Here is a 19,182-nt window from a genome sequence, read left to right on the forward strand (position 1 = left end):
GGAGGCTGTTTCGATAGTCCAGGTGAACCTTATGAAGGATCTGAACGAAGGCAGTGATAGTGGGGACAGAGTGGAGGGGACACATTGCAGGGCTATGTAGGAGGTAGGTAGAGTCCATGGAACTTTGTGTTGGATGAAAGTCAAAAAGACTTCCTCACGGAGCACATAGTCTGCTGGAAAAGTAAGCAGAAGAGTGAAGAGAAAAAGATTCTACATTGCGCCCGTGATTGGAACACACAGTAGGAGAGTGATGGGGGATGAGACTGAGACTACATCAAAAAAATAAGGAGTGACCCTTGTTCCGAAGGTATTAGGAGTCATTTAAGGAATTTGGGGGGGAAAAAAAAGTGACATGATTGTGAACAGAGAAGTGACTGTCAGTACTGTGGAGAGCACATTGACTCAAGGAGAGACTGAAGTCAGAGATGCCACATTGGCTGATAAAAATCTAGGCCAGACATGATAAAAACCTAGATGAAAGCTGAGGGGATGGAATAGAAATGGATAGATACAGTGGACTTTTAGGTGGCTGAATAGCTTAGACTTGGTGTTTAACTGACTTTTGATAAGGGCCAACTGAGATGGACAAGAAGATGATGACGATAGGGTCGGGTTGTAGAAGATGATGCTATTAATTGGGATAAGAAGCACAGGATAAAGAATGAAGCTGAGGAGAAAGGAATGAGTCAAGTTTTGGATGTGATGAGTTCGAGGAGACTGGGAAATAGCTAGCATAGTTCGATAGTTGCTCAGAAATACGGGGCTGGAGTCAAGAAGAAAAGTCTTGCTGTTGAAGATCAGTGTAAAGTTGGTGGTTGAAGCCATGGAGTGGATGAGAGGATTTAGGGAGAGCAGGGTCAGAAGTAACTCGTTGAGCGCTGATGTGTGGGTCCCCAACTCTGAACATAGCCCTCCCTCGCCCGGTGGGTGCCCACGTACAAGTAGGCAGAAACTGCTCTGCCCTATACTGTGACCCCCCAGGAAAGCATGTAACAAGGTAGTGAAAGAGAACAAAAGAAGGAAGAAAATCAATATTTAAGGAACTGCTACCTAAAGAAGATACAAAAGACCATAGAGAGAAAGCGTTAGAGAGGTAAGAGGGAATCAGGAGAGAGAGACAACTGGGAGAGAAGACTTTTTTTTTTTTTTTTTTTGCGGTACGCGGGCTTCACACTGTTGTGGCCTCTCCCATTGCGGAGCACAGGCTCCGGATGCGCAGGCTTAGCAGCCGTGGCTCACGGGCCTAGCCACTCGGCGGCACGTGGGATCTTCCTGGACCGGGGCACGAACCCACGTCCCCTGCATCGACAGGTGGACTTTCAACCACTGCGCCACCAGGGAAGCCCGGAGAGAAGACTTTTAAGAAATTGTCTATGGTACCAAGTGGGACAAGAGGTTAACGAAAGAATTATATAGGCCGTGACCTTAGGCTTAGCTAATGTTTGTTGACTTGAATAACTTAGGTGCAGTGAGGGCATGAAGTAGAAGGACATGAGAAAAAGTTAAGAAGACAACAAGTATAGTTTAGATTATTTTTCAGTGTTTACATTGCTTTTTTACCTGCTCTCTAGGTGCTTATTCCAACTTTCCTATCTGTTCTTCATGCATATTAGCCCAGATATTTCTGGAAGAACTTAATGTTGTCTGGAAATTGGCACTGATTTTTCATCTTACTTAGAAGGACGAGGTCTACAGACCACATTATCACTAGAACCCAGATTAAAAGAATGTTCTAGGGACTCCCCTGGTGGTGCAATGGTTGAGAATCTGCCTGCCAATGCAGGGGACACGGGTTTGATCCCTGGTCCGGGAAGATCCCACGTGCTGTGGAGCAACTAAGCCTGTGCGTCACAGCTGCTGAGGCCTGTGCACCTGGAGCCCGTGCTCCGTGGCAAGAGAAGCCACTGCAATGAGAAGCCCGTGCACGGCAACGAGGAGTAGTCCCCCGCTCACCGCAACTAGAGAAAGCCCGCACGCAGAGACGAAGACCCAACGCAGCCAAAAATAAATAAACAAATAAATAAGTAAATAAATTTATATTAAAAAAAAGAATGTTCCAGGGCTCCCCTTTAACTAGGATAACCATGTACCCTCCCTCATTTGCTTAAGATAGTCCCTGTTTACATTTGTCGTTCCAGCATATTAATAACACCTCTTTTTATTCTAAAAAGTATTCCAGAATGAACAAAATTGCTCACCCTACTTCAGACCTTGTTAAAACTCCAGTTCCATGGTTTATCTGCAAGCAGTTTTAAAAAATTAAAATTACCAAGATAAACGTTAAGGAATACTCATCTGTTCTTGAAGGAGGGAAAAAACTTTCTCAATTTTTCTAAAAAAGAAACTCTGAAGGGAAGCATTGCTTAATGTGGCAAGAAAAAGGAAAAGATTCTAGATGTCAAAAAATTCATAAGCCAAGTTAAAAAGAGAAAAGTGAGTGGCAAACTAGAAAAATATCTGCAGCATATGTGAGATAGAAAAGGTCAATTTGCCTTTTTTACAAATAGAGAACTACAGTAAGTACTTACGAGACCATTATTGTTTTGATACAGAAAACCAAGAGAAAATAATAGGGACATTAACTGTTCTGGGATATAGTTCTCCCTTCAACTCCCGGATGAGCCTTTGTGACCTACTTATGACTGTCCTATTTTTCAAGATACAAAAGAGCAACGTAATTTCCTCTGTGCCTGTTGTGAACAGCTTTAATCTTGTTCTTTGACTGTATTGTGTCATGATTTGAATTTAAAAATATGAAAGTGAATAATATACTTTTAATTCTAAAGCTATATATACTTTGAAGGTAATGGTTAAGAAGAAGTCAATGTAAAATGTTCCATGGAAATCTCCAGTTATTTTAGAAAGCCTTTGTATATTTGCATTAGTGTTAATTTAAATATTATATTAAATTATAAGCCAACACTGCATAGTACAATAGCTGAAAGATATTTGAGTTGAATCATAAAAACTCTTTGAAATACGTATTGGTCAGTGGTTGAGTCTTGCTAAGGGGGACCATTTCAGGTTTTCAATATCAGTGACCAAGTTGGTTATATAACTTATTTATAACCACAGCATTACTTTTAATTTTTTTACATAATCAAATTGAGTATTGTCTATTATAATAGATGTTTTACTTTCCATGAAGATATCTTTATAGTTAACTTTCTTATTTCACCTTGATTTTGCAAAACACAATTAACCTCTAGTTGTTTTTCCTCTAGCACATGATAGTGATGGAAGATATGCTCAAAGACTTTCTTCTTGGAGAACACCTATTATTGGTTGGGAACCAGGTGAGTTATGGCTGGAACTCAGGTACTAATGAATAAATGATAGTAGCAGTTTAAAAGTAGTAAGTTTCTTTTCCTTGTTGGAGTACGTTTTTAGAAATGATTTTTTCCCCAGTTAAATGACTAGTTGAATTAAACAACAAGGGTCTTCTACCTTCTAAACCTTAGAATTACCTTATACGTATCTGCTTTTCTTTCCCACGTCTGTCACCCTAGCCCAGCTCGTCATCACCTGTCGCCTGGATTATAGCCGTGTTTTCCTAATATAGCTTCACCCCAACCTTACTTCCACTGTGATCTACTCTCCACTCTGCAGCCAGATTGATGCTTGTGAAAATAAAATCTAAGTCTCTTTTGTTTTGCTTAAATTTGCTCCCCATCGCCCTTAGGTGTAGACTTGGCTCCCTCCTTTCTTGCATTTGGTGTTAGCTTGAGCCACTCAGAACTTCTTTCAGTTCTTTTTTTTTTTTGAGCACAGGCTCCGGACGCGCAGGCTCAGCAGCCATGGCTCTCGAGCCCAGCCGCTCCGCGGCATGTGGGATCTTCCCGGACCGGGGCATGAACCCGCGTCCGCTGCATCGGCAGGCGGACTCTCAACCACTGCGCCACCAGGGAAGCCCCCTCTTTCAGTTCTTATCTCCCCTCTGGTCCTTGGCGCATGCTCTTCTCTCTGCCTGGAGCACTCCCCGTTCCCTTCCCACACCCGTTTTCTCTAACTCCGGGACATGTTCCCTTGTCCATAGGTTTTAGGTTTTCCTGCTTCTACATAACTTCCTTCCATCTCTCCATCATCACACTCATCATGTGTTACTGTATTTACATGTAGAATGACTGTCTTCCCAACTTGTCTATATGCCCGTCAAGGGCAGGGACCATGGTTCTCTTGCTCATCTCTGTGTCCTCAGTTCCTGGCACAGTGCTTGCTGCTACATAGTAGATATTGAATGTGTTTATGGATGGAGTGGATGGACATTTTATATCTAGAGGCTTCTGATAATTTTCCTCAATGAAATTAACAGACTCATAATGAACAGCACCTTTGGTTTCTTAAATTAGTTTGAAATTAAGGATAACAAGCTTTCAGAAGAAGTTTGGTCTTTTTGTTTTTTAACTTATTAAAACAATACATATTCTTTATTTAGTCCCTCAAACTTACAAAACAAATTTTTTTTAAAAAAAATAAAAAAGGGCCAATTGAGTGGTTTACTGGTTGAGTTCACAGGCTTGGATGTTAGCTGGCTAGAGGTCCAATTGCAACTCTTTCATAGATGGCTGTGACTTTGGGCAAATTGCTAATCTTACTAAGACTCAGTCTCCTGATATCTAACCTAGGAATGCAAATCACGTGCACGCTGTCGGGCTAATGTATGGGTCACATGAAATAACGCATGGAAAGCACTTCACACAGTCCCTGGCTCATGATAGGTGCTCAGTTAGAATTAAATCTGTGGGTCACTGTTGTTAAAAAGGACTTTAATACTGTTTTATTTTTTTCTGAACAAGAATTAAAGGGTGAGCAATAAAGTATTCATGTCTTTTTTTTTTTTTAACAATTGTTTTAAGGTTGCTTATTGCTGATCCATGGTCGTTTTTCACTATTTAAAAAGTCCTGGTGAGTCTATGTACCAGAGTGGGAGGCTGAAGATCAGTTAACAGTCCAGTATTCAGTACTTGATATTGAAGCCCAGGAGGTCAAGTTCTCATCTGACTCTGAAAACTGATGACTCTCATCTCACTTTGCAAAATGATGGCTTCATAGCCCAGAGTACCTCACAAACTTTTTATAAGTCGTTAAACCCTGGTATACTCAGTGTGTCTTTTTCAGGTCTTCTGTTGTTATTTGAATTGCCTGAGACACAGTCTGCTGGCATCTCAACAGCTGCAGACCAGAGAGTAGACCAAGAGAGTAGGCAAAGAAAGGACCAAGAATACACAGAGCTGGGGCTTGAGGAATAATTTTTGCTGAGGAGCAGGCTTTCAAAAGGAAGGCTCCTAGGGGTCAAGTTATGATGTTCAAGCAGCTTTGAAATATCCTAGATGATACTGATGTCCTTGGGGTTTAGTGGGTGGGATACAGAAGGAGTTTCCTGGTAAAGGCAGGGTTTACATTTGAGTTAGATAATAGAGTCAGGGTTTCACAAGAGTTGTCTAGGTTGAAAGGTTAAAGTTAGAGCCTAGCCAGTAACCAGAGAGACAGGGAGAACATTCTAACCCCTGGGAGCTGGGGAGAGCTATACAGGATGAGGGCTGAGGTGGAGCAGAGGATTGCTTCTTCTTTATGATAAATTAAAAAGAGGCTATGAAAGTGCTTTGAAAGTACTCTAGAGTGCTATACAAATGTCGATGTGAAATCCAGTATGCTACCTCTAGTCTATTTCGAGTCCCAAAGAAGAGAACAAGACACTAGGACAAAGGGCTAGGCATTGGGTAGAGCGAAGAGCAGCTCCCTCTCTACACATACATGGGGGAACCCCAGCATCCGGTGAGGGTGGGAGATCCCACTGGTTTTCAGGCTTGTGTAGAGTTGCTTAAGGAACCTCTGGGTAGAGCCTGCAAAAGATGCTCAGGAGGTGCAAGGCAGGAGGCAGGGGCTTCACACAAACGTCGTCTGTCAGTCAATGCTGTCACAAACCCTGCCTGTCGTCAGCAGATCAGTGTCTTGCCTTCTTTTACCCCTAGTCTGACACCCTCCACTTTGGAGAAACAGAAAAATTGAAAAATGGAGATTGTATTCATTATAAATTTGCTACACTTAGCTGGCGTTTTTCATGGCAGAAAGCTTTTTATCCTTTCATTATAAACCTCTAAGACACTGATGGTCTTAGATTTTATAAGTAATTTCTGCTACCTGTGTCCATGAAACTAGCTAGTGAAAAAGTCTAAGTCTTTTAGGCTATCATTTGATGTCTTCCATTGTCTCATCCCACTCCGCTTGCAGCCTTGTGTCTCATTTCTCCCCTGGAATTCATGTCCTCAGATAAACACTCTGTTTTCCAGATACCTTCTTATCAGTGTTATATTTTAGCCTTTGATTGTCACCAGCGTGCTCTCTTCTTTCTCCCATCTTTGCCTATTGAAATCCTTCCAATCTCAGAGGGCAGTATGGTGTCGTGGAAAAGCAGAAAGCTGGGAACCCAGAGATCTATCTTCCTGTGCAGATTTTTCAACTCTGTATGTGATATTGGATAGATTGCTATTCCTCCTTAAAGGGCTTTGTCTTTTTTCTTTTCTTTCTGTTTCTTATCTCTAAAATGATAGGATTGGAATGGGTGTTTTCTAAGGTCCCCCTGGCTGTAATATTCCATAATATGCTTCTTTAATAAAGTCTTCCTGAACACTGCAGCCTGAAGGTTTGGCCTCATTCTCTGAACTCCTACAGCACGTCATTTCTAGATTTCTTTTGACTTCTGTCAAACTTATGCGTCCACCTGCCACCTCTCTACTGAAAAGAGAGAGCCCCTTGATAAGTCTTAGTTATTTTTGCAACCTCCCTGATGCCTTGCATACACTAGACATTCAACAAATATATTTTAGAGGACTGCCTAGAATAAATTTCTAATGAATAGCCAAAATGATTTAGAAGTAATATGAATTTAAAATTTAGGCTTACTTGATTTATTTTCAGGAGATTCTAAGACAAATTGACTCAATTTCTTATTCAGTAAATTTGCAACTGTTTGGTGAAGGAAACAGTGAATAAGACAGAATCTAGGGAGTAAGAGAAAATACTTCAGTGGCCCAGACAGCTGGGTATGATTATATTACTGATGGGATCTGATCAGAGACTGGCAGCATTATCACTAGGACAGAATAACGAAACACTAATTATTTAATTTTTCTAATAATAATTAAGTGCTAATTAGTATTTAGCTAATTAAATGAGATATAACTTTGCACATACTTACATTTACCAAGTCAGCGAGTGAAAATTGGATTTAAGGTGGCTGGTTAAAATCTAAATAGAAACTCTGAGTACTTTAGCCAACTTCAGTTCCTTTCAAACTTGTTTTCAAAAACGAACACCTGTGTTAAGATATGAACAAGATTCTGTGGTTAGACTTATATTTTTTCCCAGCTTTATTGAGGTAGAATTGACAAAAAAAATGTATTTAAAGTGTACAACGTGATGATTTGATATAACCGTACATTCTGAAAGGATTCCCCCCATCAAGTTAATTAATATATCCATCACCTCACATATTTACCTTTTTTGTGTGAGAACATTTAAGTTTTACTGTCTTAGCAAATTTCAGTTATACAATACAGTGTTATCAACTGTAGGCACCATATTATACTAATATATAATATATATTATGATATATATTACTAATATATATATTACATATTATATAACTTATATATATATATATATATATATATATATATATATATATATATGTAAAACTAATATATCCTCAGACCTCATTCACCTTATAAGTGAAAGTTTGTACCCTTTTACTAACCTCTCCCTATTTCCTCCACTGCTCAGATCCTGGCAATCACTTTTCTACTTTGTCTCTATGAGTTCAACCTTTTTTTTTCTTTTTAAGATTCCACATATAAATGATACCATGCAGTATTCGTCTTTCTCTATCTGGCTTATTTCACTTAGCATACGGGTCATTACGGTTAGACCCTTGATTTCTTCCATTTGGTTGTATGAGGGGGAAGGAGCCACCTGTAGTATTTGCTAGCAAATGCAGAGCAAGTGCCCCACAGGGATGTGTTTTTCTAAGGACTGGTATGCAGTTATATGTTCTCTTTCCCCGTGCTTTCCTCTGAGTCCTGATCATCTAGGAGATATCTTTTTCAGGAGTGTGTACTTTTGCAGTCATAGTAACTCAGGTCCTCTGTCGATACCTTTGAAAACACCCTACTTTATTTATCAGTGGTATTTCAGTACCTTAATATCTTACACACCTTCTCATCTTCACCCTTTATCCGTCTTGTGAACCAAAACAATGAAAAAAGAAAAAGACCAGGAAGTGAAGCTACAGCTGGTAAGTTAAGGTCTACTGATGCTCAGCTGTCCCCGGGTAGTGTCACTGGTGTTTTCCCTCAAATGAAAAGTGACAACCATCTGGAAAACACCTATTTCAATTACATGATTTAGTTTGAAACTAAGTAAACCATTTGTAGCAATTGATCAGGCTCCTTTTCTCTTTCTAAAACATTATATGATGACTACTCAAAAAAAAACCCCAAAACAAAAAAACAAGTCAGTTAGAATTGAAGCTTTGGGGATTAAATATTGGCAGAGAAGCCAGTAGTGGGTTGTTATAATTATACAATAAAGTGTAATGAATGCTGTTAATACAAACTGTCTATAGATGGATACAGTTTACCCATCCTTCTGTTTGCAAACTAAAAACTGGCTGAAGTTCATGAAAGAAACTTTTCAATAGGCAAAGTTGTCAATTTAGAGATGTTTTGAAAGATTGCTGTTACCAGTAGTAACTTTTACAATGAGGAAATAAAAGGGAGTAAGTGTTGATTTTGAGGTATCTCAAGGTTTATTATCTTTATTGAGCCAAATCCCATCTTTTCTTTCCATGTCATACTATCTTTTCTAAGAATCTTTGACGTTAGACAAGGTTTCATAACAGTTGGGAAGCTAAAAACAAGTCTATAAAATCACTTATCATAGCAAAATAAAGTAGGCCACATCTTCTTTTGGTGAAATAAAATTATTTCGTTTAATCTTTCCGATTTTCTTTGTGGGATGTTACGGCACAGCACATCGACCCTCCAGTAAATGAAGCAGAATTGCTGCCTGTCAGCCAAAAGGGATAGGGTGCCCTGAAATTACACGTTTGATGCTCCCTAAGTATACGATGCTTCCTGTCGTAGAACCACTTTAGTATGCTGCTACATGCGTTATATTCTACCTACTGTAATTATAACGTCACATGTACCTTTCATACAATTAGGAGTTTCATGCTGGCTTTTTAAAAGAATCATAGCATGACTTTCTATTTATTTCAGCTTTACTGACAGGGAAAAAAGAGAAATGGCTATTTACTTTCAAGCCAGTAATGCTTTTTTTTGTCACAGCTCTACTCAAGAATAAGCTTTCTTCCTCCCCATATCTTATTTTCTTTTGATTTGCAGAGCTATATTCTATTTGATATACAAAGTATTTGTTGTGAATATTTTGGGTTATAGATTGAGCTTATAGGTGCATAATGTTTTTATTGTTTAAAAACTTCTTAAGAGGGCTTCCCTGGTGGCGCAGTGGTTGAGAGTCCGCCTGCCGATGCAGGGGACACGGGTTCGTGCCCCGGTCCGGGAAGATCCCGCATGCTGCGGAGCGGCTGGGCCCGTGAGCCATGGCCGCTGAGCCTGCGCGTGCAGAGCCTGTGCTCCGCAACGGGAGAGGCCACAGCAGTGGGAGGCCCTCGTACCGCAAAAAAAAAAAAAAAACCCTTAAGAATAAACTTCTGTTTCTGAATAAGAATACTTAAGTTTTGAGAGGTTGAAGGAAGAAATACTTTAGTAATGTGGCGTTCTAAAATGCTCAGGTACCCCCCTTACGTAAGAATTATTTTTAAAATACATAGTATTTGTTTTAAGAAATGAAAATTTAATCATCTGCATATAATGTTTCCTGATTTCTGATGTTAGACAAATTGCAAAGCAAGTCATCAAAATTTAATTTATATTTAATGAGGCAAAACTAATAATTCACAATTACTTCTACATGAATATAGTCCAATAATTTGCCAGATTTGTCAACCTTTTGGTTTTTTTTTCCATTTTAAGCGAGTCCTTTGTATCATTTTGCCGGATAATAGCACTCTGGTGAAATATTTATACTTAAGCTGTCCTTGTATTCCACAGTCCATATTTTTTACCTTTACCAAAATTCTAATATATTTTGTCTTCCTTAAAAAATAAAGAGTCAGCTCTGGCTGATTTTCATAGGGGAGGCCTTCTCTGTCTGACTTTCATGTGCTTTATATTTCTAGAGTACTGATGCTTTAGGTACTCTTTCCAGTTCCATGGCACTTTCTGCTCTATCAGCAGTGAGATAAATCTTAGAAAGCAACTCTTAATTTTATGAATATTTTCCTGCTAAAAGTTGAAAGTGGCTCCCCCTTGCCTATCAGATAAAATCTCTTTCATAGGGAAACACTCAAAACAACCTATGACCTGGTTCCAAACTTCTTGTATAGTTCTAGTTCTTCCAGATCAGAGTTTCTTAGCCTCCCTAAGTGTACTATGCCCTTTTGTTCTCCCAGCCATTTTTTTTTTTTTTTTTTTTTTTTTTTTTTTTTGCGGTACGCGGGCCTCTCACTGTTGTGGCCTCTCCCGTTGCGGAGCACAGGCTCCGGACGCACAGGCTCAGCGGCCATGGCTCACGGGCCCAGCTGCTCCGCGGCATGTGGGATCTTCCCAGACCGGGGCACGAACCCGTGTCCCCTGCATCGGCAGGCGGACTCTCAACCACTGCGCCACCAGGGAAGCCCTCTCCCAGCCATTTTTCATATTGTTTGTTTCATATGGTGCTTCTTCCCCTCATCTTTGCCTATGAAAATCCTACAGTTTTCAAGAGCTCGGATTTTTTTCCTCTATGAAGCCTGTCTTAGACACCCCCAAATAGAAATAATCTTGTTTTCCTCTGAACGTGTATAGTATTTTATCACTATCTAATTCATCTTTCTCTTAAGGTTGTTGTGATTTTTTAATTTCATCTATAATTGAATTACAAATTTCTTATGAGCAAGGATTAAAAATAGTAATAATTGTTATGTTTTACAATTTCCAATATACTTTTAAAAATCATTTCATTTAGTTCTACAGCAATGCTTTGGGATAAATATTTTTATTTTCCATACTTCACAAATAAGCAGACTGAAACTCGAGGTTAAAATATTTCCTCAAGATCACATAGCTAGTTAATGATTGAGTTAGGACTCAGATCTCCAAAGCTCATGCACTTTTTTCACCATACCACACTAACTCTCATACTAGTAATACAACAACAACAATAATAGTGTATAATAGCTCACTTATGTTGAGTGCTTATAATAGGCCAGGAACTATGCTTTACATACAGAGTACAGGGCATTTTAAAATTTTCTATTATGAAATTTTTTAATATGTTCTATAAAAAGTAGGGTATATAATGAACTCCTTTGTACCCATAACTTAGTTTCAACAATTATCAGCATTTTGTTCATCTTGTTTTATCTGTATTGAACATACTATCTATATGTTATCTTTTAATACATCATTCTTTTACATAATGCATTTTTCTTACAGTAGCTCAGTTTTTATTTCTGATATGATCACAATCCCATTATTACTCCTAACAAGTTAATAATAACCCCTTAATATACTCTGATACCCTGTTTTCCTCAGTTATCTCCAAAGTGTCATTTTACAGTTGGTTTGTGTCAGTCAGCATACAGACAAAGCATGATCACTGCACGTAGTTGATGTACCTCCTGAGTCCCTTTGAAAGTTGAAAGATACATTCTCCTGTTCTCTTTATCCTTAGAGGTATTGACCCACTTTCATGAATATAAACATTTTATCAGAATTATACCAATATCAATGAACTTCCAACGAGGAAGTATCTTCTAAAGTAAATTTCATTAAGCCAATTTAACTTCTTGATTAATTTACATAATGAAATTAAACCATATTCATTTCTTCCAGGCTAGAAATTTCTTTTTTTTTTTTAACAAATTTATTTTATTTTTGGCTGCGTTGGGTCTTCGTTGCTGCGTGAGGGCTTTTCTCTAGTTGCGGTGAGCAGGGGCTACTCTTTGTTGCAGTGCGCGGGCTCTAGGCGCATGGGCTTCAGTAGTTGTGGCACAGGGGCTCAGTAGTTGTGGTTCGTGGGCCCTAGAGTGCAGGCTCAGTAGTTGTGGCGCACGGGCTTAGTTGCTATGCGGCATGTGGGATCTTTCCGGACCAGGGCCTGAACCCGTGTCCCCTGCATTGGCAGGTGGATTCTTAACCACTGCGCCACCAGGGAAGCCCTAGAAATTTCTTTCTGAATTTCTTCCCAGCCTTTTTTTCCTGAATTTTCATAGCATTTAATTTTGAAATCTTTTATACACTATGAAAATCGGTAAACATACATTTAATACTCACTAAGGAGGACTCTATACACATTGTTATTACATAATTCTATATAATCCTTTGTATCTCATACCATCTATTAATTAGAGGCTTGTAATTAATGGACTTAGTTTTCTCCTGGTATAGGCTTAGTAAATGTTTGTTGAATTATTTAGTATTGAAATGCTGTGAATATTTTATTGCCAAAATTAAAGAATGTGTGAATTTTGTTAATTAATCATTTGAACTGAGTCCTGGCGGATTGCTAATGTGTCACATCAGAAATATACCATGTTGCTATGCCAGAATAATTATCTAATATCTGTAGAGGGGCTGAACAGTGTGTCCAGAAATTTTCCCGCCTGTGTCCCCAGCAAGTAGTGGCAGCAGGGAATTTGATAACTAAATGTGCCCTGTTTCTAGTAGCTACAGCGGCCTAGGAGTCCTAAGGCTATGAAATATTTGGTTTCATCAAATATAATGACACTCATCTTTATTTTATATTACATTATTTGTATCCTTTCTCAAACCTCTTGCTATGAAGTTGCCTGAATTGCAATATGGAAATTCTTTGCCATGCTGCACATTCTCTCTAACATTCAGTTTATCTGTCCAGTGTTTCTTAGTGAATATTTTTCTTGCCTTTGTTCTGAATTTGTGTATTACTTTTGTAGACACACTGATTTTTTTTTGCCACAGTATTTGTTATGGATGCTTTGGTCATACCTAATGACCAAACTAGCAAAGAATATATCTTTGCCATTTATAGCAACACATTATTTCAAAGGGAAATTGCAGGGAGGTGGATTTTATTATTCCTGTTTGAAAAGGAGGTTTTGACTTTGCCAGGGAACTTTATAAGTATGTTTAAAGCCATGCAAACTGGTAATGCAATTGAAAAGCGTGTTGTTTTGTCTGACTTCCAGGTACCGTTTTTTGAATCTGTTACAGGGAACCCATTTATGGAAATGTTGGGATTGTGTACTATTTAGTTTTAATTTTTTTCTGATTACATAACTAATGCATGTTCACTGAGAGAATTTGGAAAACAAGAAACTTCCAGTGAGTCATAAAGCAGTGACCTCTCGTTTTGTTATTGGATTAAAGAATATTAGAGTAAGATAGTGTTTAGAGATCAGCTTATCTAGGCCCTCTTTATTCAAATGAATAAAGATGGTAGTAGAAACCTGCACCTGAGACAGATTAAGGAGGGATTATTGTCTGAGTCTCCCAACTGCTGGTATAGGGAGTATATTTTCAGGCACTTTGGACAAAGAATTAGAAGTTTCAACGTTTGATGGAAATTTTATGGTTATAGAAAAGCAGCCGCAATTTATTTCTCCTGATTTTGTTGTAATGTTAGTTTTCTCGTTGTTATTTTTGACTGCAGTAGGTATTTGTTGATGATATCCATACAGTAGCTTTTCTAAAAGGAAAATTAGGACCCTATGAAAAAAGTCTTTAAGTATTATACAAACTGAGCTATGAAAATTATTGAAGAATTAAGGGGAACTGGAAAGAAGGCCCAAACGTAAGAGGCTTCAGAGACCATGAGGGAAAGCTGAACACCGGCTGTGGCAAACACTCACTTGGTGTCCGTTTCAAAAGTTACTACAGAAGAAAAGTTCCAGCTTGACTTCCTCACCTTCTCCCTCCTGAACCTTGGATACCATACAGGGAGTTCCTGGACACATGTTTTAGACTATTTTATAATCTTGGAGTAACTGATCTTTGACTCCACGACATTAGCCTATAAACTCTCATGTAAAGCAATTCAGGGAGGCTACCTCCTGACATTCTGTTTTGCCATATAGTGAAACAGAAAACAGCCCAATCTTTCAAGTCAGAGTGGATTTGCCTTCAAAATCCCATTGTGTGCAGGGTCTTAATTGCTTAGAACTTAAGTTTGCTTTTCTCTAAAACAGGAGCATTACCTCCTACTGACATGGCTGGCTTGAGGATTTGAGTGGTAAAGCACTGAAAGGGTGTGTCTGTGTATAGCAGCGGGCTCCATAAATGCCAGCTTCCTCCTCTTTGTTGACACAAAGGGAGCAGAATGTTCTGGAAGGAGGTTTCTACCTCCTTTAGCAAGAGCACATCATACAACTGCCCTTTCCTTTGCATCCCGTCTTTCCTCAGATGTTAATAGTTATTATCTGCAGGTTACATGTGCGTGCCGGTGAGAGAGACACGGAAGAGGGCCGATCCCGGCCTCCAGGAGTGTGTCTTTCTGCCGAGGCACCTGACACATCACTAAGGTACAGTGTGGTGAGGCCTGTGAAAGACAGTTGTTTAGGGACGTGAAGAGGAAACCATGCTGGTGCTCTGAGTTGAAAGAGAGAAAGCATTGGGACAGTCAGGCAAAGCTTCAGAGAAGCTGGGACATTTCATCAGAACACTAAGGAGTGAGTGGAAGATGGCAGAGAGATGGGGAAAGGCAGCCTAAATGAGTCAGAAAAAACAACCTCCACAAAGAAGCAGCAGCACAAAGGTTCTGGAGACGGCTGGCTGCTCGTTGGGTGAGACTTGGCAGAGGGCCACCATGGCACGCTTGCAAGTTCATCCGCTGTGAGGGATCCTTCAACATTTCCGTCCCAGGACAATTACTCTTAGCCCAGATCCCACCCCGAGACCCATTTTCTCTTGTCTGCTCTCCGTTCCTCTTTAGCCCTTTTCTTTTACTCTGCTTCTTGCCCCCCTTGACAGATATGGATTGACTTTCCCAGTCCTGTATCTTCTAGTCCAGGAAGGCAAGCTCTTTTTCTTTACAGGATTTTGCTTATGATCTCTCTGAGGAAACAGGGTAACTGAAATAATGAGCCTGAGAACGTTGAAGGAGTCCCAAAATCTTTCAAAGTTCTTGAAGTCATGTCTCTGATCCTTCCTCTCACAGAAGCTGGTAGCAGGTTTACCTCCTGTCCTCGTGTCTGTGGGGCTGAATATAGCCCTTCTTCCTCCTAACCCTGTAAAGGGCCGTGTGACTCCTACCTCTGTGAAGGTCCTTCTTTCTAGTATGTTGTCACAAAGAACACAATGGGATGGAACGCTAATGATAACAGTAAGCATCATCCTTATGAGACAATTTGTAGTTTGTTGTGGTTTTTTTTTTTTGCGGTACGCGGGCCTCTCACTGTCGTGGCCTCTCCCGTTGAGGAGCACAGGCTCCAGACGCACAGGCGCAGTGGTCATAGCTCACGGGCCCAGCCACTCTGCGGCATGTGGGATCTTCCTGGACCAGGGCATGAACCCGTGTCCCCTGCATCAGCAGGCGGACTCTCAACCACTGCGCCACCAGGGAAGCCCGACAATTTGTAGTTTTTAAAATCTCTCATTCTACAGGTTGCTTCTCTCTTTTTAAATTTTCACTCACTAAATATTTTCCTCAGTAAGAGTCAATTATGATGTAAAAACTATTTATTTTGTGCTTTTTAAAATTAAACGATACAAATTGTATATACAGAATAATGACTAGTAAAGATAAACATGCACAGGAACAAAATGAAACAGATTTACTTTGGCAGCTGCACGTTGGGTAGTGTTTTGTTTTCGAAATTTCCAGTTAAGAAAAATGAACATGTGTAGTTTTTATAATGGAAGAATAAGATACTATTTATGTATTTATTCAATTAAAAGTAATCCTGAGGATTTTCTGTTCTAGGTGAAAATGATGACTGGAAAGAGCAAATTGCTTTAACTGTTTCTTTTTGCTCAGGATATTGACAGAAATTCCTTCCTAGGTCATGCTTTTAGCATTTCCTTGAAGGAATAATCAGAGCTTTTCAAATGAAGCCAGAAATGACCTTATGAGATCTCTGTTTTAGAAAAAGAGCTAAACAGAGTGTGGACTGGCCGGTTGTAAGTCCGGAGGCGAGACCAAAGAGGACCCTTTCTAGGAGTCAGAGCACGATGATGACGGGCTTCCCTGGAGTAGTGAGAGCGAATTAGACAGGAACGAGCAGATATGGGAAGCAGGCACTGCAAAGTGAACATGTTCACAGTTAAACTGCCTTTGTTTTTTTTTTTTTGCGGTACGCGGGCCTCTCACTGTTGCGGCCTCTCCCGTTGCGGAGCAACAGGCTCCGGACGTGCAGGCTCAGCGGCCACGGCTCACGGGCCCAGCCGCTCCACGGCATGTGGGATCTTCCCGGACCGGGGCACGATCCCGTGTCCCCTGCATCGGCAGGCGGACTCTCAAGCACTGTGCCACCAGGGAAGCCCATAAACTGCCTTTTTAAAAACTAGACTTTCCTCTCCCACCCAGCAAATGCACTTCCCCGCCCCTATTTCTTGTGTCGTAAGCAGCATCACCTTCCACCCTGTGGCCCAAGACAGAAAGGTTGATTTGTCCAGCTCCTCGTCCCCACATCCAATCCATCACCAAGTCCTGTTAGTTCTTTCCCTTAAATCTCTCTTAAATACATTCATTTCTCTCTGCTCCTTACTTTAAGCCACCTTCATCTCCTGCCTGAGCTTTCTGAGGAATTTCCAAATGGCTTTCCTTTGCTTTCAGTCTTGCTCTCTGCCAGATCATTTCACCAGAGTGATTTTCCAAAAATGAAAATCTGATCCTATTACTCCTCTGCTTCAGTGGCCTTTTGGTGCTTTCAGGAAGCGGTCCAAATGCTTTTACGTGGCTTCCAAGACTTCCAGAGCTAGACCCTGCCTCCTGCTCTAGCCTCCTTTCTCACCCTTCCTCATTCTTGCTGCTTGACATCCCTCAGACCTGTCCAGCTCTCCAGCTCACTAGTACCCACAAGTCTTTACACATATGGTTCTCCCTTCCTGGAACACTCCTCTTTCTGCTCCTTCCTTTACCTCTTTAATTCCTTGATATTTCAACTGAAATATCACTGTGCATAGTGGGGCTTCCTGAGCCCTTAGTTAAGTCTTCAAGCCTTTTGGATGTCCCACAGCAGCACACTTATCACATGTATATCTATTATGTTTGCTTAATTGTCTGTGTTTCCTACTAGATTGTAAGCTATGAGTGTGGCTCAGGGGCTGTAGCTATTTTATTTACCGTTGTATCCTACTCAGCTAGTGCAGTACCTATAACATTAGGTGCTAAAACAGTTGATAAATTAGACAAGGGAGATAAGAAAGGGAGGAAGGAGAGAAGAGAAAGAAAGAAAGAAAAGAAAGAAAAAGAAAGAAAGAAAGAAGAAAGAAAGAAAAAGAAAGAAGGAAAGAAAGAAAGAAAGAAAGGAGGGAGGGAGGAAGGAAGGAAAGAAAGAAAGAAAGGGAGAGAGAAAGAGTGAGAGAGAGTGGGAGGGAGGGAGGAAGGAAAGAAGAAAGAAAGAGTGAATGAAAGAAAGAAAAGGAGGGAAGGAGGAAAGAAGGAAGGAAGGAAAAAAGTTTTTCAAATAGAGACTACAAAGATTCTAGTGACAGTTTGAATGAGATCAGGGAAAAGATAGACAAAAACATTCCGAGATTCATTCATTGAGCAGCTGGGTACATGACAATACTGATATATTGGGGTTAAGAAAAAAGAAGAGTAAGTCTGGGTGGAAGCATAATGAGTTTAGTATGAACATCTGGTGCAGAAGTTCAGTTGACAATTAGGAATAGGGAATCTCATCTCAGCTAGAGCTTAGGAAAGAAGTGTGAGCCATACGTGATGACTGAAGTCAAGAGAGTGGGAGGGAGTGGGTGAGATTTCCAGAGACAGTATATGGAACTAGAAGATGTCTGAGGTTGGAGTTCTGAAGACCCTAACCTTTGTTAAAAACAAGACAACTGGCCCCAGATGGAGTCACCTATGCTAAATCCTACGTCACAAAACCCAGACTTAACTAGGTAACCGTTTCAGCCTCTCCCAGAAATGGAATTTTAAACCAGTCAATGAGGAATCACTGGTCAGCACTAGTGAGGTTATTTGCCTGATAGACCCCCTGCCTTCCCCTAAAGGAAAGTGACCTTGTCCCAACCTAGTATAACAATTTTGCTAGTATAACTTCCTTGTCCAGCTCCCTTCTGCCTATAAAAGTCTTTCATTTTGTACAGCTCCTCAGAGCTCCTTTCTATCTGCTAGATGGGATGCTGCCCAATACATGAATCACTGAATAAAGTCAATATGCTCTTTAGGGGCTCCCCTGGTGGTGCAGCGGTTAAGAATCTGCCTGCCAGTGTAGGGGACACAGGTTCGAGCCCTGGTCTGGGAAGATCCCACATGCCGCAGAGCAACTGAGCCCGCGCACCACAGCTACTGAGCCCACGAACCACAACTACTGAGCCTGCACGCCTAGAGCCTGTGCTCTGCAGCAAGAGAAACCCCCACTCGCCACAACTAGAGAAAGCCTGCGCACAGCAACGAAGACCCAACGCAGCCAAAAATAAATAAATAAATTTACTTAAAAAAAAAAGATCTTTAAAATTTACTCAGTTGAATTTTTTCTTTAAACGCATTTAAAGAAGACATAGCAAAAGAGCTTCTTAGTGGCAGCTTGGGACTTCACATTGCGTTGTCCTACCTTTGTGGGCCTTGTACGCTCCTAAAACAGTGCTCAGGAGGAGTTTGAAAAGGCATGGCTGATTCTGTAATCTTGCAAGTGGGGAGGGAGCAGGACCTCCCCATAGTAGTTTTTCATGACTTGTTTCTTTCAAGAAATCCTTTGTATTTCTGACATTACAATGCATTTATGATATATGTTTTTCTCTAGGTTTCTTGAACAGAGCTGATATAGCAACACACATTTTACTCAGCTGAATTTATTTACTTAAAATTTTACGTTGATTGCGACACGCCATTTAAAGCCCACATGGCTATTTTACCGTACGTTCGAATGTGAACATTATAAGAAATCAATGTGTTATT

At 40.3% G+C, this 19,182-nt stretch overlaps 1 protein-coding gene across 3 annotated transcripts in view; it reads left to right on the top strand.

Moving 5' to 3' along the window:
* VWA8 (von Willebrand factor A domain containing 8) overlaps positions 1 to 19,182 on the top strand; it is a 369,390-nt gene that overhangs the window by 159,843 nt on the left and 190,365 nt on the right. For all 3 annotated transcript variants that reach the window (XM_059995512.1, XM_059995513.1, XM_059995514.1), the window contains one exon: positions 3,225 to 3,296. In XM_059995512.1, coding sequence (XP_059851495.1) covers positions 3,225 to 3,296 — 72 coding nt within the window. The remainder of the gene's footprint in view (positions 1 to 3,224; positions 3,297 to 19,182) is intronic.

This window comes from Delphinus delphis, chromosome 18 (assembly GCF_949987515.2).
Source record: "Delphinus delphis chromosome 18, mDelDel1.2, whole genome shotgun sequence".
Taxonomy (NCBI): Eukaryota; Metazoa; Chordata; class Mammalia; order Artiodactyla; family Delphinidae; genus Delphinus; species Delphinus delphis.